The 20,837-nt window shown below is 39.9% G+C and overlaps 1 protein-coding gene across 7 annotated transcripts in view; it reads left to right on the top strand.

Moving 5' to 3' along the window:
- The window catches only part of RBM39 (RNA binding motif protein 39), a 35,432-nt gene that overhangs the window by 6,219 nt on the left and 8,376 nt on the right, over window positions 1–20,837 (top strand). Inside the window, exons 2-12 of one of the 7 annotated variants that reach the window (XM_081196348.1) lie at window positions 1,247–1,309; window positions 1,532–1,604; window positions 2,532–2,686; window positions 3,056–3,105; window positions 11,588–11,782; window positions 12,487–12,552; window positions 12,643–12,696; window positions 14,971–15,088; window positions 17,870–18,022; window positions 18,919–19,056; window positions 20,435–20,500. In XM_081196348.1, the coding sequence (XP_081052474.1) occupies window positions 2,651–2,686; window positions 3,056–3,105; window positions 11,588–11,782; window positions 12,487–12,552; window positions 12,643–12,696; window positions 14,971–15,088; window positions 17,870–18,022; window positions 18,919–19,056; window positions 20,435–20,500 (876 nt within the window). In that variant the 5' untranslated portion in view covers window positions 1,247–1,309; window positions 1,532–1,604; window positions 2,532–2,650. Of the gene's footprint in view, window positions 1–1,246; window positions 1,310–1,531; window positions 3,106–5,417; window positions 5,530–11,587; window positions 11,783–12,486; window positions 12,553–12,642; window positions 12,697–14,467; window positions 14,493–14,970; window positions 15,089–17,869; window positions 18,023–18,918; window positions 19,057–20,434; window positions 20,501–20,837 lie in introns of those variants that run through there. The other 6 variants (XM_081196350.1, XM_081196349.1, XM_081196347.1 and 3 more) reach the window with 6 other exon arrangements.

A 20,837-nucleotide genomic window follows, 5' to 3' on the forward strand; every position in this document is an offset into this window, starting at 1 on the left:
CCTTGAGCAAACAGCATTTACAGTAACAAAATGCTCAACCAAAAATGTTAGAGCATTCCAAGAACAGTTTTATGGGAGGGTATATGCATACATGCATTTTCAAGAGTTCATTTTTCAAAATGTGGTTAAACAATTGGAATTTCTAGATTATTGTTAGCTGTTACATTGAATTGATAATTGAATTGGTTCCAACAGTTTGATATTAGTGCATATCTGGTTTAACAAGAGTATGTTGAAATGCTCTTGCTTATTTTGCTTTCAGCAGTTGCTTGGAGCCTGCAGCATCTGTGTTCTTGCCCATTGACAAAGTCTGGGCTCTCCATGATAGAGAAATTGAGAGAGAGAAACTGTAACCTGAGCTGAATATCACATTTATTTTAAGAAATCTTTACCTCTGTTAGTCAGAAAGCCAACAGAGAATTATAATAGTTTGTTGTCTTTGAAAGTCAAATGACTTGGTGAGGGGTTTTCAGCAAATTATTATCTTAATTACACAGGTATTACTGGAGTAATAAAACCTATTATGGCTATTTGGAGAAGAGATATTTTAGTATGTTTTATTAGCAAATATGCTTCTGTTTATGTATGTTGGGTAGGTATTTACAAAAGTAATTTACAAACATGGGAACCGGGTTTACTTTTTCTCTGGATAATAGGAAAACTGCATAGTTTTGTGTTTGGCTGAATGTGTTACATGCTTCCAGAGACTGTGACTTTTTGCAGGCAGCCGTGCTTTAGTGTTACAGGATTAAGCCTAGCCTCTCTTTGAGCTCACACACTTCCCTCTCCTCCAGCATAGCTACGCCTAGGAGATTATAAATTATCACTTGGAATTTTAGCTGAACTACAGTTTAGCATGTTTGAACCATAAGCTCTGGTAAATCTTATCTACAGTTAATGAAAGCCATAGTTAAAATTAATCACAGTTGGTCCAGAGTTTGGTAAAACAAAAGCTAATGTTAATCAAAAATGGAAATGAACGCTTGTGGACACTGGTAACTTTCATTTGCACTAGAGGAAGAAGAAAGGGTGTAAAAAGTAGGGAGAAGCTTGGTTCATCCACTTTTAACAGTGTTATGTCAAAACTGACCTAGAGTTTCCAGAATGTTCAGAATATAAAACTATGAATCATTTGGAAGTGTGGACTGATGCAACTTTTGTCACCATCAGAATCATCAAGCTCTTAATTTTTGAACTAGTCTGGATTAGTACATGCTTGACTAAAGGAACTTTTTCCTCTTTCTAGGTGTCGTGAAAAATGGCTGATGATATTGATATTGAAGCAATGCTTGAAGCTCCTTATAAGAAGGTGAGAAAATATGCTAATAAGGGCTTTATCACTATTCATTTAGCATTATTCATGAAACTACTGCTGAACTGTAAACTAACATCCCCGGAGCCCTCATGATTTATCTTATTGGACGTGCGTTACGTGTATCTTACGAGTAACTATATGCTGTTAATGTAATTATATTGTGCAGTAGTTTCACTTCAGCGTGATGAATAAATGCCCATCTATCTCTCTTTGTAGACTTGCCTAACGATATCTCACCTCTACTCCCATGAATTCACCTTTGATTCCAGTGTGAACTGTCAATCATAAGGTAGTAATTGAGTGACGTATCGCTGTACCGTGGTCCCCCTAGGTAAAAACAAAAAAACCAAACAAACGGAAAACACTCCTAAAAACTACCAGCTCAATTTTGGATTAGCAACAAGGTGAATGCAGTGGTTTGGGCAAATAGCAGGGTTCCAAGAATAATCTCTTCCCCAAGTTCATGGCAAGCAAATACTTAGACTGCTTAATGGAAGAAGAGTGACCTCATTTTTTAAAAAAAAGATAGACGGGTGATTAATCTTTAACAGGATAGGAGGCAATTAACTGTTGTGCGAAAGACCTTTCCAAAAATTCTTGGATCCCTGAATAGTTCACATTTTAGTAATAGTAAAACAAAATATTGTTGCAGTCTACCGTTCGTTGTGAAAGAGTACTCTTCTATTTATTTAATTTAGCAACTTTGATATAATTTTCTACATTTCTGAATATTTAATACCTAGCTTCTAGATCTAAACAGGCAGCAAATGTATTTAGTTTTTCACTGGATATTGGTGAAACTATTAAATTATGCATGCAGTAGCACTGGCTTCACAAATCTATATATACAAAAAATTAAGTAATGTAGCAGTTGAACTCATGGTGTAACTGGTGTGATAACTACAATAAACATAACAGCAACTATTAGTTCATTTTGAAGTATGTTTAGTACAGCTATGCGGTATGAGTTTTGAACAAGTGTTTGTAACCTTTTAAATTTTCATGTTTAGTTTTATGTAATATTAATTAGCTATGTAACATTTTGAAACAAATCATAATTTGTAATGTTAAGAATCTTGTGTGCTAGTTTAACATGGATATTTTCCATGTAAACAGGTATGGAAATAGGGAATATTTAGGCTGGACTGGTTGGATTATTGATGACTGACTTGGGAGTCGACGTTACTAAAGCAGTGTGAATCCCTGTTTGCTTCAGGGCGAGATGTGTGACAGAGGTGGCATCAAGCTCTTACAGTCCCAACCCTCCAACGAAAATGGGCGAAGATCTCAGGACTGGCATCGGTCACAGGAAATCGATAGTGGCTGGCTGCTAGCATGGCCACTTGGGGCTTAGGCAGAGATATAGCCTTGGTACTGGTCAAAGGGATTATAGTACATGAAAATGTTTTAAACGTGAAATTTCTTTTTACATTTTATTTATTTAACCACTTGAGTGCTGAAAACTTCAGGATAACTTTAAAGTCACGTAAGGAAGTTTGTACGATTTAAATATATATTTTTAATAGTAATTCTTGTATTTGTAATTGTATGACTTAACTATAAGCAACAAAGTGGTTAAACAAGTCTACATTAACTAGTAGCACTCCATATTAAATGTAAAATAATTTTAGTATTAAAATTTTTGTTTTGTATTTTCTTATCCCTATTCCCATTACCCTTTTGACCACTTGAAATGTTTCCACTTCGTCCTCACGATGTTCTTCTATCAACCCTGCTTAGGATGAGAACAAATTGAGCAGTGCCAATGGCCATGAAGAGCGCAGCAAGAAGTAAGTATCCATTGGTATTACTGAATTTGTCATTATTCCTAGGAAACATTCTTTGGCAGCCAGGCCCTCTTCTCTCAGTAATATTAGTGTTCTTCAGTTTTTAAGCAAACAGAATATTTTACTCCCAACATAAACTTTTGAAAGAGACAACTGGAATCCTTGTTCAATTCCAAAAATTTCCACCGGGTCATCTTTCAAAAGAAATTAAATACAGCTAAATATATAGTCTGTGACAGATACATGGACAGATCCACTGCGTTCATTGGTGCTTATTTCCAGTGGACATGGGATTGTAGCGCAAGTGAACTTTTTAAGGTAAATTTCCAAATGGAATAAATTTGACTGTGGAATCTTGGGCATAAGAACTTGTATTGTTGAAGCACCTTGGAACTACTTTAGGCTAGCATACCTATCTTTCTGGAATGTTGAGAAGTATGTGTGGGTTGGCTTAAGGTGACTTCTCAGCTAATTCTGTAAGGTTGAAGTCACCACAGAACAGTCTTTTCCTCGAGTTCCAGCCAGTCATGCTTCATAGTCGTAGGACAAAAGAACAGTGTTTGGCAGTATCTTGATAAGCTATTTGGGAACACAGTGAGAGTTGCTGGTTTCCCCTAGTTTTTTTCCCTCTTCTAGAAAATGGAAGCAAAATATTTTAATATAACAGAGAGGGCTAATGAAACAGAACTGGAATAGTTCTAAAAACTAAATTAAATAGTTTTCCAGTGAGATGATCTGCTTCTTTTAAATAAAAGGGAACCTTGGGGGTCAACTTGCATATCCTTTCTTTAAATATCTCCAGATAAAAACAGTCAATTTCTGAAGCATCAGTTCCTTTGTTTAGCAATGGTTAGCTGAGAAAACAAACAAAATACCACTTTAAGCAAAACTGCCTTTGCATAGGGCTGTGCTTTTCTAAGCAATAAAAACTCAAACACTAGTCTTTTACTGTGGTGGAAAACAGAATCATTTCCCCACTCCCTGCTGAACAGATCCTTTTTGGATAGTGGATTGTTTCATTAATATCAACAGTGACTAAACGTTTACTTAAACTTACTGCTGAGAGACGAGAGAGCGCAAGAGACTGAACTTTGCTCTTAAAAAGAATAATATGTTTCTTCCCAGAGCCATCCCATCAAAAAACGGCTACTGGAAAAGTACAGTCTACTCTTTCCTTCTGAGAGCATGTCTTTGCTACCTGTGCAGAATGTGGCCCTTCTTGTGGAAATGAGAGGAGTAAACTACTGTTTAAAAATGTGCACAATATAGAAATAAGACTCATCTGCCTAAATTACACTTGGGGAGTATCTGAGGTAGATTGCCTTGTTCATGTAAAGACAGCTTGTATTGGGAAGGTAGATAGCTCCTTTCTCTTTGTAGTATTTGATAGTGGAAGTAACTGGAAACTTCTAATTTCCTTTCCCTGGTGGTTTTACTTTTATAAAGTGGAACACAGTACATAGAAGAAGGAGTCATGCTGTATTCTCTCTTATCCAAATGTAATGGTGTTAGAAGGAAACCAGCTTCTCTACCAGCCTTGTTGGCCATTTTATTCAGTGGATCGTGTCCAGTGGTGACTTTCAGCTGCTGAAAGGTTATTTTTAATTATTTCTGCTCCCCCAACCTTCTGGAGCAGATTTAGATAGTGTGTGGGGTACCTTAGGGGGAATGGGAGATTAATAAAACTATTCTCTCCCTTCCATTGACAGATTCCCTTTTGTCTGCTGACAGTCTCCACTGGATACCACCCAAAGTGAAAATTTAAATACCCTGAATAATACTATTTTAGGCTCCCTGACTTGCTTTTATTAGAGAAAAACTCCTGTTCATATCTTAAGACTGCAAGCCACAATAATAGGTTGATGGTGTTGTATGAAAGGTTAATAATGTCATAGGTCAGTGGGATAAGAAAGAGGATTTATTCTCAAAAAAGGACGGTTTTTTTTACAAAAGCTCACAGTAAGTTACTTCCCAGAACCTTTTTAATTCCTTTGTAGTAGGAATTAGAGGAAATATGCGTTAATATTTCATTAAAGCATTTTGGACCCTTTGCTGTACTAACTTAACTGCAAGGCAGCCTGAAACTCATGGTCTTACAACCACAGCAGGCAACAAACAACTGGCTGGACAGTCTCCTTTTTATTAAATGTTATCTTGGTGGGAAGATGTTAACTTAGCTTTTTGTTGCTTGTCCTAGGTGTTGAGGAATGTTCTGCCGTCTCCTGTCACCCTCAAGAATTTACAAGAGACTTTGTTCTGTCAGCCATTGGGTGAACAGGGAAAAAGTGCTAAACGTTTTTGTTTTTTTAATGTAGTTTTATGTAGCCCCACTGATCTCATGGGCTAAATCTGGGATGGGGAACCTGTGGCCCTTCAGATGTTGCTGGACTACACCTTCCATCCCTGACAATAGGCCATGCCAAGAGGGTAAGAGGTTCCCCATCCCTGAGCTAAACTTTTATGGACATGGACAATTTCATGAAGGTGTTTTCCTGTCTGGGTGCATTAAAAGGTGTAGACTTCATACCCTGTTGGTTTGTTCAGGGCTTTTAAAATCCTGACCTTTTGCTTAATTCATAGCTAAAAAGGCCCCAAATGATGGGAAATGATCTACAATATAACAAAGCATCATGCCAAAAAAGGTTCATTTAAATTAATGTAAGAGAACTTCTTGCCCACCTAGCAGTTCGAAAGCATGCAGTGCAAGTAGATAAATAGGTAGCGCTCTGGCGGGAAGGTAAATGGCGTTTCCGTGCACTGCTCTGGTTCACCCGAGCCGGCTTAGTCATCCTGGCCACATGACCCGCAAGCTGTCTGCGGGCAAACGCTGGCTCCCTCGGCCTATAGAGTGAGATGAGCGCGAAACCCCAGAGTTGTCTGCGACTGGACCTAACAATCAGGGGCAACTTTACCTAAGAGAACTTCTAAGAAGCTTACAAAAATATAACATACAACATTAAAATCCTCTATTAAAAACATGTATTTAAGCATTCAGAGATTATTAAAGCCAGCAGTAGCCAAAAGACAAAAATCTCATGTAGGTTCTGCATTTATGGATAGGGTTGTCTAAACAGAAATGCTTTAAGCAGGCACAGAGGAATACAACGAAGGAACCTGTCAGGCCTGGAGTTCCAAACTGTAGGTGCTGCCACTAAAAGATTGATTACTACAAGTGTGGAACGAGTATTATGTGGCACCTGTAAGAGTGCCAGTTCTGCAGATTGAAGCAATTGAGCGGGTGTATATGGGGTAAGATCCTAAAAGTGAAAAATGGATGGTGCAAAACATTCAATATGCATAAAACAACAGGGATTTTGTTTAGCCATTTACCATATGCAAAAAAGATACATTTTAGTATAAACTAAGCAAAAACTAACTGCAACAAATACAATTTGGATTAAGGTTAATTTTCTGGGCGGGTGACTAATAAACGTGTTATTTACCTATTGATACCAGTGTTTTCAGTTTCTTGCAGATGTGTGCTATAATTTAACTTGAAGCAAAATAGAATAGTAGCAAATGCACAAGCTTTTACAGTCATGATGACTGCATGTATTTTATTAGGAAAACAGCATTATTTGGTTTTATGTAGGGTGGGGAAAGTTCCAGAGCTTTTCTTTCATTATTAACATCAAATGGATATCAGTTGCAAATACAATATTAGGCATGCTTGGCAGTTTCAGAATTTTTGCCTTTTTTTTTAATAAATACAAGTTAAATAAACATGATTAGATGAGTCTCTAGGGCAGGTGTTGAAGAACCTTTTTGGCTCCATGAGATAGATTTTTATCAGGAGCCACCAACCCATCAGCCACCTGATGTCACAATGATGCAAAGTGCTTTAAAGTCCCAAAGGTGCAGCTAAAATTAAAAAGTATTTTCCTACATTCTGGGAAGGCTAAACCCTATGAAGCGGATTGTGTTGAAATTCCCTGCTAAAACAAATCCCCCGCTCTGTTTTAGCAGGGAGTTCCATACAAAACCCTTCCAGAATTCGGAATCCCCCCCCCAATACTTTTTGGCTCACAAGGAGGGGGTTAAATCTTGCTGCTTTGGCTGTAGACTCACTCCTTGCTGGGAACAGGAATGTGTTAAATCAACCCTATCCTCAAGCCCATTAGATGACATCACAACTATTGTCAGCTGATAGACAGGCAGTGTGGTTTTGGGAAAATGACCTCATGGAGCAACTTGAACCTCCTGACAGGACAAGATTGGCCCACAGGCTAGATTGTCCACCACCCATGCTCCTGGGCATCAAAACAATTTCTGGTGCAAATGGAAAATTACCCTATGCATATTACCCTAGTTTTCCAGAAAACCTTTGTCACTGTGTGCACTACTGCTTACGTTAAATACATTAATCATTTGTTGCAATTTAGAACACCTTATTCTCCAAGGAGCTCAAGATGGTGTACATAGCTCTCTCCCACCTCAATTATTCCCCACAACAACCCTGTGAGGTAGGTTGGGCTAAGAGGCCTATGGTCACCCAGTAAGCTTCATAGCCAAGTGGGCATTCAGGTTTCAGGTCCTAGTCTGATACTCTTAACAGTTACACCACACTAACTCTCAAGCTTACAAGTCCAATGGAAAGTGTGTAATTTGATATACACACACAAACACACACTCCTGCAGAAATAATAAAAAAGCAAATCCTCCAAAGTGGTGATCATACTCATAGAATCAAAGAATTGTAGAAGGGGCCCTGAGTCATCTAGTCCAACCGTCTGCAATGCAGGAATTTCAACAGGTGGTCCTCCATCTAATTTGAAACAATATTGTACCCGGTTTAGCTTTGCAAATGTGCTAGCAGTTGTATTGCTGCACCAGCTTGGTTAGGAATTGTTGATTAGAAGGAACATACCTTTTTACCAGTTTGACTGCTTCATTATAGTAGCCTGATTATGTATGTACATACATACATATGTACTGTGTTGCAGAGCATTTTGTATTGCTGGCATGCTGTTGAGAAATGAAGACGATTTGAAGCCTGTATTAGGCATGACTGGTGCCCATTTATTACATTTTTCTTTAGGTTCAGTTTGGGGCAGCATGCTGCACATGAAGTGGTTTTATTTTATTACATTCTTCATAGTTAATCTTTAGGATGCACTATCACTGACCTCCCATGCACAACATGAAAGTGATTTTTTGTCTGTAGTTCCAAGCATTAATTTTTTTCTCATATAGTGTATAAGGTTTTCTGAAGTGCTTCTCATGATTCGAAAGAAGCTCTTCCACTTGATTGGTCTTTGCTGTTCCCAAGCTATTAAAATATTTGGAAATGAGCAATCTTCTCAGTAATACTTTCTTATTCAACTTGTACACACAACAGTGGTTTAGTTTTACATGTATGAATTGAAATGAGCCTGAGTAAAGCTTTGAGGTCTCTTGTTCCTCTGCTTCCATGCAGTTGGGAGAAAGATTTCCTCAGTGTTTTGGTTCACTTTCCATAATTTCTGACTTCTTATGTATGAACCAGAGATCATGATATAAAACAATCTCTAGTCAGGTTTCTGAGCGAGCTAATTTCAAACCATGGGTTATGAAGCTGGCTCATTTTAAATCACTCTTGCCTAGAACGGGAGTTTGTGAACCTGAAGCTTTTCTCATGCTTATCCCATGTAGCACTAAGCTATATTTTAGTGCTGCATAAAAACCAGCCCACTTTTAATGCTATTGCTAGTATGCCAGTCTCTCAAAGTTCCAACAGGTGATTTGCGGGTTGGTTTGCACATTTGCTGCAACCATAAGCCTATCTATATACTCAACAAATTGTTTGTTGGATGAAAATCATGTTCTTGAGCTGCAACTTGTAACTGTGGCAATGTGCTGCTACAAGGAAGAAAGACAATTTAAGAAAGCCCTTATCTTTTCTTTACAGAACTTCATTCCTGTAGTGTAGGCAGTACTGGGGTGAAATCTTTTGTTATGAGAGTAAATTGCAGCTTTCCTGATGGCATATGCAAGCATCCATTATGCATTCTTGATGTGACAGATTTATTAGAAATTTAAATTATTTGACTTATTTGGTAGAAAGGAGTTGAAAACCTAATTTTAAACTTAGGTAAATTTCACATGCTATGTTTTATATTTTTATGGAGAAACAATTGGTCACACTTGTTATTTAATAATAATGATATGAACATTAATTGTAGGTCCAAGTTTGAACTTCAGTGTCTTCTCAGAGTTTCTTTTTATTCCTGCAGTAGGAAAATTCTTGTAGTTCCCATAAATGTTTTACTTGCCACATTCATGTTCGGTACATAACTGATACAAGAGTCTTACAGCTTAAAAGAAAAGGCAAACTAGAAAAAAACCACGTATTATAATTAACAGGCAGCCTTAAGTTACTGGGCTTGTAGGTTCCAGGTATATGAAAATGCACATGTTGCAATAATTCCTTACATAGGTATTAGGTCTCAAATCTATACATTTTCCTTGGGAAGGGGGATATTGGCAATATTTCATCTGGTTATTCCTGTATTGACAGTTTTTGTCATCTGGGAATCAAAGAAGAATTGCTTTCTATAAGGATGTTTCTTGAGGATATCTGACTGCAAAGAGGAATACCATCTATAATATCTCACTAATATCATGCTAGGTAAACTCCTTAGGTTTGAGTTGATTGTTTAGCCTATGGATTTCTTGAATTTTAATTGACAAATCACAGTAGAAACAAATGGTCCTCCTTGTGATTACAAACCAAGGCCCTGGTTTTTGCTCATTGAAGCTATCCGATTTATAACCTACTTGTCTTCCTGTGTACAGGGTAGAAACATAACTGATTCAAGTTGTACTATGAATTTGTTCAATCTCTTAGTTTAGAATAGAATCTGAGTGAGATCTTAACTCTTGAATTAATTCCAGTTGTCCAGTTTAGTGACCTTACTCCTGCACAAGGTTGAATACTCTGGATGCAATAAACCTTGTGAAATGAAAAGTGCAGATTATAGTCAGGTGTTGTTAGCTTAAACAACTTTTAAGAAATTCAGTACTCTTGTTAGGATATTACAGCTTAAGTAAAAAATAAATGCACCACTCTAATAAACCAGGGTCAACAAATAGAGTTTTGTGAACACTTATGCTCTAAATCCTTTAAAGGAGAGGCACAGGAGGGAGTACCTCTGGATTTTTTGCAGTAGAACTGCAACAGTTTCTGACTCCAACTGTTTACCAGCAAACCAAAAGGGCTCCCCATATTATGCTACTGAAAAAAGTAATTAAGGGGAATTAAGGATGAATTTTCATATGAAAGGATTGTGAGCTCAGTTCTGCTACTAAAAATATCTCCCTGTTCTGAGACGTGTACTTAGAGGCAACCAGTTCCTTCGTTCTTGGTACATGTCTGCCTCTTTACAGTGGAAACATTATTTGTCCCTGGTTATAAGCATGGAGAAACCCTAATATAGACTAATTATGTCTTTTGGGGTAATGCAGTATGTATATGTTCTTACTTTTGAACCTGTCTTTGGGTCCCTATGTTACTTCTGTAGGTTTTCCCCCTCTTAAAAATACTTTGCATTTCTGTTATAACCAGCAAATGGTTTAGAATATATAACTCTTAAGGGGCTAAATCATTGAATTGGATCCAGATAAATGAGGGGAAGAAGACAATGTATTTGTGCTGTTTGAATTTTCTTGCAAGTGATAGTAAAATATTTCTCACAAGCCAGCAGCACAAGGTAGCATACTGCGTCTACAGTATGAGAGAAATAGTGAATAAGGAAGCTGTAGGATAAACTAGTGGGCCGTAATAACGTCTTGAAAATAGCTTATGCAAACAGAAGCAATTCTTTGGATTTGGGGTTGCTTTTCTCATGCAATGCTCTTCCGCTAGGTCGGAAACAGCCCTTCTGTGAGTGGAAGAGGCTTTCCGCTAGCAGAAGGGCACCTGGGATCCAAGCTACTTGCTCCAATGGGACTTATTCCTTCTCCATTTGGAACATATCTAGCGTGAGCAGGCAGTAGAGTGGAAAGAGAATCTCATTAAATGAACAGTTCAGAATCAACTATGAACCTGACATTTCTGCAAAGGAACTTGGTAGGTATAGTTATCTGCAGTTTAAACATTTTTGTGTCTTCTGTTTGATAAAATATTCCTCCTCCTAGGAGGGAGGTAGATATTTTAAAGAGTGAGGTACCCGTATGTTTATCCTGGTTGAGGGTATGCTTGTGAATGTGTGCTGTCATCTTGAAGGCTTGTACATACCCAGTGCATTGCTTTTAACTATTGTATAAATGGTTTAGAGAGAATTAAAATAAATTATGTAATTTGATTAAAGAATGATTGCATTATTTAAAAAATAATGTACATTATAAAGAAAATTTGCATTCATGCTGCAGTTGCCATAACTTACTTGATGGGGATTTTTAAAACTTGCCTACCTACCCAATTCATAGTCTAACTTTTAAGTGGATCTTATTATTTGCTGCTTTTGAAAAAAAAGACACCTAAACTTGTGTTGTTTGTCCCGTTCAGGAGAAAAAAGAGCAAGAGCAGAAGTCGTAGCCATGACAGGAAGAGGAGTAGAAGTAAGGAGCGCAAACGAAGTCGTGATCGTGAGAGGAAGAAGAGCAAAAGTCGGGAGAGGAAGCGCAGTAGAAGTAAAGAACGGAGACGCAGCCGTTCAAGAAGTAGAGAACGGCGATTCAGAGGCCGTTACAGAAGCCCCTAGTATGTTGCGCAAAATTGACATTTTAGTTCTAATATTTCATTGCTGAATAAGCAGGAAATGTAATAAAAGTATAAGTTTTATTTTTTTTAAAAAAAGGCAAACTAACCTTTTAATATAGCTGCATAAGCCTCAATTTTAAGATGTATACATTTCTGTACCTTAGCTTAGGTTTTTCAAAATACTTTTAAGCAGATAACTTAAGAGAAATCTGCTTCCAGTATCGTGGGATCTGAAATCAAAGTATGACTGTGGCAGTGACACAATTTTCTTTTGCAGTATCGGAGAGGGTAATCACTGTAATGGTGGAATAACAATATTTGGTTCATACATAATGCCTTATGTCCTTGCCATACAGGGGGAGGATAAGACAGACCATGCAAGCCTGAGACTTTGCTTGCACGCCTTCTTGTTCTCTCATATATATATATATATATATATATATATATATATGTGTGTGTGTGTGTGTGTGTGTGTGTGTTTTGCACTAAATCATCTGAGAACTAGCCCAGACTTTCTCATAATGTCAAAATGATATCTCAGGTTAATTTTGGATATGCTTCACATATCTGCCTTACTGCATCCCACTTGCTTTCAAATATACTTGTAAAGTGAACACCAGTTAGCATTTAGTTTCTTTCAAGATTGTTCCTGCCAATAATGAACTTGCTTAGTAATATATTGTCTTGTCTTTTTTTTAATCTAGTTCTGGTCCAAAATTTAACAGTGCCATCAGAGGAAAGATTGGCTTGCCTCACAACATTAAAATAAGGTTTCCTTCTCTTATTTTATGGTGACTATTTAATTATCTATTTTGATGTATTTAATACCTTCATAATTGGTTGTATCCTTTTTTCCACAGTAGACGACGATCTAGGAGCAAAAGTCCATTTAGAAAAGACAAGAGTCCTGTGAGGTAGGCAGTTGAATACTACTATTTAAATTGACTGTGCAGTGTTGAATATTATATGAGGTGTCTCAGTTGCTTTCTGTGCAAATCTCATTCTCACCTTTCAGCTTCCAGAACATGCTCTCTGTGCATGTTTAGTGTGCTGCCTCTGCAAGCCAAGGTTATTGTTAGTATTTTAATTTGGCATGAGTAGCATAGAGTGCACCTATTTTGATTGATTGTGGCAGTTCTGAAGTGTTGTGGATGTTGGTAGCACTACAGAATTTGATGTTCTTTTATTACTGGTAGTACGACCTTTTGCTTTCTCTGGCCATTAATAGGAACGTCCTTTGAAAGGCATCTGTGATACACCTCTGTGTGAAGGTGACTTATGCATTTGACATTAATGAGCTATAAGTAAAGGTAAAGGGACCCCTGACCATTAGGTCCAGTCGTGGCCGACTCTGGGGTTGCGGCGCTCATCTCGCTTTATTGGCTGAGGGAGCCGGCGTACAGCTTCTGGGTCATGTGCCAGCATGACTAAGCCGCTTCTGGCGAACCAGAGCAGCGCACGGAAACGCCATTTACCTTCCTGCCGGAGCAGTACCTATTTATCTACTTGCACTTTGACGTGCTTTCGAACTGCTAGGTTGGCAGGAGCAGGGACCGAGCAAAGGGAGCACACCCCGTCAGGGGATTCGAACCGCTGACCTTCTGATCGGCAAGTCCTAGGCTCTGTGGTTTAACCCACAGCGCCACCCGCATCCTGAGCTATAAGTAGATTTTTGTAAAATTTTCACGGAGCAGCAAGAGATATTGTGCTCCTTTCAGCTGTTCTCCATTCCACACTGATGTGTCTCAGGTCTATGGGAACAATCTGCTGCAGGAAGGAACTGTCTGGTCTGAGTAGAGGCACTGGAATGTCTCCCTAAGTTAGGCTCTATGGAACCATTGGGTAAGATGACCCAAATGGCAGCTAAACTGCAGGAGCTTGGGGTGCAGTTATGGCCTACAGAGATTATTCTTAACTCTGTTTCATGGACCCAATGGGCAAATGTCATGTTAGCCTCAGCTGCCTGCTCCCCCATTTTTTGAAAAGCCATCCTTCACTGCTTAATTCAGTACTTACGGCAGGCAATTAGGGTCATTCCCCATCAGGCCAGGCTGAAAGAAAACTAGCATTGGGCTGTTTTCTTGCATTCAGTCTAGCTACTGTCTTTGAGCTCCTGTGAGCTTAAGCTTGTTAATCCATCTCTCCTGCCAGAATTTGCTAGCGGCACCCATGTATAGATCTCGGCCCCTATGTGTTCCTGTCTGGCCTATCCACATATAGGGGTCTTGCTTTGAAAATAGGGGGATTGATTGAATTAAAGAGTGATCACAGTCAGGCATAAATTTGCAGTCTTGTAACTGGAGTCATGGTCACTTTGCGAACAGAGTGCTGTTAGGTTTAGACCTTACTCCCATTCTTGCCATAGTCCGCAAAATGTGGACATTTTACAAGAGTAAGGTGTAAATAATGTTTGGAGGGAGATTTTGTAATATTGCCTTTCAGTTGCAAAGTATATGATCAATGCATTTTTGTGTGTAAAAGGTGCTATTCTGCTTAAGCTTGATAAATACAGTGATATGCCTTCATTTTTTCTATGCATCATTGCATTTCTCTTGCTGCCCAGTGCTATACTGATTACTGCCTTTGTATGGATAGAATATCGAAAGACATAAATTTGTAAAATGGCTGAATACGTTCTTTCATTTCAGACATACACAACTATTAAAGTACGTTGAGGTTAAAAGCATTTCCTTTCTAATGCTGGGATTAGGTAAGGTGTACGTACTTAGAAGTATGTCCATTAAATTAACAGATTTTTCCAGGCATACTTGTAGAATCGGGGTGCAAGACCTCTAAAACATCCTTTGTTAACCCCGAGCACCTTCTCCCAACCCTATTTTGTCTTTTTCATCTGCGTTACACATTCTTGTATATTGGGGTAGGAATATACATTACACAGGAAAGAGCCCTTTTCTGAGGGCAATACCTTTTTTTGCACTATAAATAATGAATTCTGAGATATTGAGACATTGACACATTGACACATCATTAAAGGGGACTGTGGATATCTGGTGCAGTTGAAAAACAGGGGTACCTGTCTGCCTTACTTGAAGCATGTGCTATTTGAATGTTAAACCTCCATCTGTGTCTGAATGTAAATGGATTTAATGAATATCAGAACAAATTTGTTCAAATTATCTTCTTTTAAAATGGAAAATTACTGACCATGGTTTATCTATTATTTTCAGAGAACCAATTGATAATCTAACTCCAGAGGAGAGAGATGCTCGAACAGTATTCTGTATGCAGCTTGCTGCAAGAATTAGGCCAAGAGATTTGGAAGAGTTTTTCTCTACTGTAGGAAAGGTGAGGCATCAATAACTCAAATTTCTTCCGGTTTCCTCTTAATATTTTTAAAGCAGAATAACTGAGCAGATATTTTTCAAACTTTCTGAATATTAAATTCCATTTAAGATATAGTGGAGTATTTGGGATGATTTGCAAGATTGAGCTGCTGAATTTTTAGCCTAAATCTAAAGATTCCACATGAGGACTTGCTAGCTAAAATAACATAGACCAGGCATGACCAACTCACAAGAGACTGCGATCTACTCCCAGTTTAAAATGCAGGCTGTGATCTACCCATTGTCTTTGGAGGGACGAGGTGCATGTGTGGGGTGCGTGTGTGGAAGGAGGTAGCTAAGTGGATGCAGGAGGGGGGAGTTTAAGTGGGGGTGGGAAGGAAAGGGAGGCAAAAGTTCTCTCTCTGAGGAGCCAGTTGGCTTCTCTTCCCACCCCCAGCCAGCCCCTCTCCCTCCACTTAACCAGCTCCCCCCCCCCAGCCCTTTCTCTCCCCCCATCAAAGGTAGCCGCATAGCTGATGTGGATCCCGATTGTGCCTCCCCCCCCCCTTTTACCCACACTTCCGGGAAGACCGGGCCAGGCGACATTCCTTGTTCTTTCCGCCTGTCCTGGTCTTCCCTGCGGCAGCAGGGGGACCCAGTGCCAGGGCCACTACTGCAGCAGTGACGGCTAGGCTGGGTGACATTCTTTGCACTTGCGGCCCGGCCCGGCCTTCCCGGCGGCGGTGGAGGGACCCAGCGCCAGGGCCACTGCTGCAGCAGTGAAGGCCAGGCAGCAAGCGCAAGGAATATCGCCCAACCCTGCCTTCCCAGCGGGCTGGGTGGCAAGTGAGCAGGCAAGGAATGTCCTTCCCCCCGGCACTGGGTCCTGTTGCTGGCGGGAAGGTTGGGCTGGGCAACATTCCTTGTGCTTGCCGCCCAGCCTTCCCTGCAGCTATGGCAGGAGGCAGGGGAAGGGGTGGTGACATTCCTTGCCCACTTTATTTAATCCCACGATCAACAGGGATCACTCCTGTGATCTATTGGTTGATTGCGGTTGACTGGTTGGACATGTCTGACATAGACAAAACCAAGTTACAGTAGGATTGTCCTGTTCCATTATTTTGGCAATTCTTTGGAAATAGGAGAAAGTAAGTAACTTGTGCATGTTGGCAAAACAATGTGATTGGATCCTAAGGTGCCATTCTGTGGAGCCTCCATCTAACGTTAGGGGGAAAGGCAGTTTTGTTGATTTCCCTCTCTTCCCCTCTGGAGTAGACTTTCAGGGGTGTGGGGAGAGGGGATTTGGCAAAAACAGAATCTCAGGATCCATCCATGATTTGCTTGCTTTTCTGATGGTGTAAGATGCTGACACTTTTGACTCTGAAATTTTCACAGTTGTTACTACACCAGATTGTCTAGAACAGGCACGTCCAACCTCAAGTAGGTTGCAATCTACCAACAAGTATCAAAAATTGGCAGTGATCTACTACCCTCCAAAGTCATTTAAGATAGAGAGAGTGATAAAGGGATCTTTCTTTCACAGATACAGTAGTTATGTTTGGATATCATCATGACAGATCCAAATAGTTACTAGATGAACAAGTAACTAAGCAAATGAGAAAAGATCTGAGAAGCCAGCTTCTCTCTCTCTGTTAACTCTTCCGAGTTGCTTCTTCCTTGCTCTGCGATTCTCCTTCCCTGCCCGCCCCCCCCCCCACAGCATCCTCACTCTTTCCCTCCACCTCAGTCTTTCTCCTTCAGCTTTTCGTTCTGAGTCCAATCATGTTATCTCCCTAAGTTAGTACCCTGTGGGAACACCCCCCCATACACACCAGCCCTCCCTCAGGGCACCACGTCCTCCTCACCCCCCCCCTTGCGCTCTAACACACACACACTGAGCACAGTGCAGAGCGGGTGTCAGGCAAGGAAGGTGAGCTAGCTTCCTCGGTTGGAGGAGGAGGCGCTTGGGCTTGCATGAGACTGGTGGCAGCAGCGGCTCCTGCTGCGTCACAGGCTGCAGAGAAAAGCTTTTCTTTCTCAGCCTGTGATCAACGAAAATCAGTCAGCGATCCACAAGTCGATCACGATTGATGTGTTGGACATGCCTTGCCTAGAACTATGTCCCCATTTTGTGTCTTGCTTTCAAAATAAGATGGTAACATTGTAGCAAAATTTAGATAATACTTGGCTAATTATTTGAAGGAACAATTGAAAGTCTTTGAGGGAGAGTAGGGTAGCTGTGTTGGGGCACTGAAGCACCATTCCTTGAATACTGAAAAATGGCACTGCTTGTATGTTTTCACAAGTTTATCTGCAGGCATGAGAGAGGTTTGAAAAATGATTAAATTTTGTTTCAAACATAATTTTTAATTTGAAGGCACTCGGTAGGAAAAATGTGAATAGTCCTGTGTGAGTAGTCATGGCTCGTCTTTGTATATTTATTTTACTTAATGAACTAGCTTAATAATATGTGGTTTTAAGTTGGCTTGTTATGAAATGGATCCCTTGTTCAAACATAATGCTAAGATGCTTTCAACATGTAATTAAACTCTGTAAGTCCTGCTCTGGGTGAAGGGGAGAGGAATGTGCGACACTGATGCTTTGCTCATGTTCCTTGAGGCTTGTCCACATAGTGCTAAACAGTGGCTTAATATTACCTGTGAGCCAGACCTTGTCTGCACACTGCAAAATTACATTTGCTTACTTGGATATACTTAAGTCAGGAATCTGAGGAAACTGAAGACTATGCAGATTAAACTTTTCAAATAGGTAAAACAAGTTTTAACTGTTCCCATCTTTCTAGGTCCGTGATGTACGCATGATTTCAGACAGAAACTCCAGACGTTCCAAGGGAATTGCTTATGTGGAATTTGTTGATGTTAGTTCAGTACCTTTGGCAATTGGATTAACAGGACAACGAGTTTTGGGGGTACCAATTATTGTACAAGCATCTCAAGTAAGTTGATACTAATTTCTGTTCTAGCTCCGTTATGATCAGTAAATCTTACTTCATGTACACTTTATTCTTGCATTGCAGGGGGTTGGAGTAGATGACCCTCCGGGTCTCTTGCAACTCTACAATTCTATGAGTCACTTGTGATCGAGTCCTTACATTCCATTCTCAATTCTGGATAGATCTGAAGTGTCATTTAGGGTTATACAAGGAGCTTGAATATGTCCAGTATATTTTTTACTTCAGTTGTTTGAGTTTGTCAACCTGTGCTGTTGAAGATTAGGGGACTTTTCAAAAGTAGTTTGACCAAACAATGATTGACAACAGCTAAGAGAGAGAGATGGCAGATTAAAAAGTTTATTAGAATAAACTAGCAGGCCTATTTGCAAATTTAAATGCCATCTACTTGAATATTATTGTTGATAGTAATAGTAGTATATTTCTTAACGCTTGTGCCTAGTTACTTACGATAAACAGTGCTTGATAGTAGACCAAAAGGTGGAAATCACTCCTAATTTATCAACAGCTGCATTTTTAAGACGGTGAAACTTAGTTAAAACTTGTTTTGCACTAAAAACACTGGTGATGACAGCAGACTCCTAATCTTGAATCATTGGAAGCCCCCCCCCCCTTTTTTAGTATTTTTTTTGAGTGCACTAAACATACAGTGAGTTGGAGGGCTTCTGCTAATATGCATGCTTTGTTTTTTGCTTAATGTAAGAATACAATTTTTGAACTTGACCTATTCTGTAGTGTACTTCTCTCCATCCCTCCCTCTCCCTCCCACCCACCCGGTTTTTGAATACAGTCTGAAGCATTCCACAGTTATATGTAGGACAGTTAACTGTTACACTTTATTTAGTAATGTGTATTGTTTCTATTTGGGATAACTTTTCTAGGCAGAGAAAAACAGAGCAGCAGCAATGGCTAATAACCTACAAAAAGGAAGCGCAGGTCCCATGAGACTGTATGTGGGATCATTACACTTCAATATAACTGAAGATATGCTTCGTGGAATCTTTGAACCTTTTGGGCGGGTAAGTTTTTTAGTTCATTGGGGACAACTGCACCTAGTAGTAGTGACAGAATTATGAATTCCTGAAAGGTTTAATTGGCTAACTTCCTTTCTCTGATTTAAAAAAATGTTAGTTCAAGTAGAAATAAAAACTACTGTGTTTTTCGCCATATAGGACACACTTTTCCCCCTCCAAAAATGAAGGGGAAATGTGTGTGCATCCTATGGGGCAAATGTAGGCTTTCGCTGAAGCCTGGAGAGCGACCCCTCTCGCTCTCCAGGCTTCAGGAAGCTATCCGCAGGCCTTGCAAGCCCGGCGGTAGGTTCCGCGGGCTCGCAAGGGTTGCGGGCAGCAGCCTGCAAGCTCGGAGGATAGCGGGGAGGCGGAGCGCCGCCACCCCGCTATTCCCGGACCTAGTCTGGAGGCGGGGAGAAGCAAGCTTGCTTATCGCCAGCCCCACAATCTCGGGGGGTAGCGGGGAGGCGGAGCGCCGCCACCCCACTATTCCCCGACCTGGTTTGGAGGCGGGCGGTGGGGAGAAGCAAGCTTGCTTCTCCCCATCGCCAGCCCCACAAGCTCGGGGAACAGCGGGGCAAGCCGCTGCCCCACGGAGGCTAGAGAGGCTGTCCCTGAAGGCAGAAGAGGGAGACGGAGCACTCCGTCTCCCTCTTCTAGCTTGGGGATGGCTGCGCAAACCTGGGGGGGGGGAAATAAAAAATTATCCCTTGATTTCCCCCCCCCCCAAAAAAAAAACTAGGTGCGTCCTATGGGCCAGTGCGTCCTATAGGGCGAAAAATACAGTACATTTATTCATTTGATCCTAAAGACCAGTCTTGATTGAGTAACCTACAGTTGCACTTCTATAGTAGTGGATGCCAAGTTGCATAGACTGCTTTCATAGCAGATTGTAAAAATTAAAATAATATTTCGTCTGTCTAACTGCAATATAATTCTGGTTTGTGCTTTCAACAACACTGTGATAACATCAAACCGTAGTATTGCACCATGGGATCACATCTTGTGCTCCCTTTCCTCCTCACACTCCAGTTTACAGTCCCAGTTTTCAGGCAATATCACAATTGGAATGTTTGGTTGTAACTGCAGTTGATGGTTTGCCTCGACCAGCAAATGCGTAAGCAGAGTGTCTGAGAACGGAGCACTTAGGCATAGCACCAAAGTATGATTTAGTATTATGTGTGACACATCTATTCTTTACGATTTCACGATCCAAATCTTGAGGATTTCAAACATCCAGGGGATCTATTAGAACATTCTGTGCATATTCCAGTTTGCGTTATGGTCCTGGACAAACAGACTTTGATTTCTTCTACATTCTGTTCTATAAAATAAAAATTGATGACAGTAGGTCTTATATACTAATTGGTACTGGTCTTTGCAGATTGAAAGCATTCAGCTGATGATGGACAGTGAAACTGGACGTTCCAAAGGATATGGATTTATTACTGTAAGTTTATAAAGTTTGTTGTGGCAAACAGGTTCTACTGATGTCAATTGAATATATTGTTTCCAAGTAAAAATTATTAGATCTTAAGATGTTCTGATTTTTTTAGACTTGTGATCCTTAACTTAGTTTTAGTTTACATGTGTAAAATTACAATATGTGCCACACCTTTTATAATGTGCCCTGAAAGAAGTTGAAGATATTTTAAGTCATAAACATGAATAATTCTGAAAGTTAGGTACTAAGCCCCATGTTTTGGGCATGCTCACAATGATAGAATAATTCCAGTTTTTATTAAACATGAGCAACCACTGCTATTGTACTGGACTTCAAGTTGGAG

This window comes from Podarcis bocagei (genome assembly GCF_964188305.1).
Source record: "Podarcis bocagei genome assembly, chromosome: 5".
NCBI lineage: Eukaryota > Metazoa > Chordata > Lepidosauria > Squamata > Lacertidae > Podarcis > Podarcis bocagei.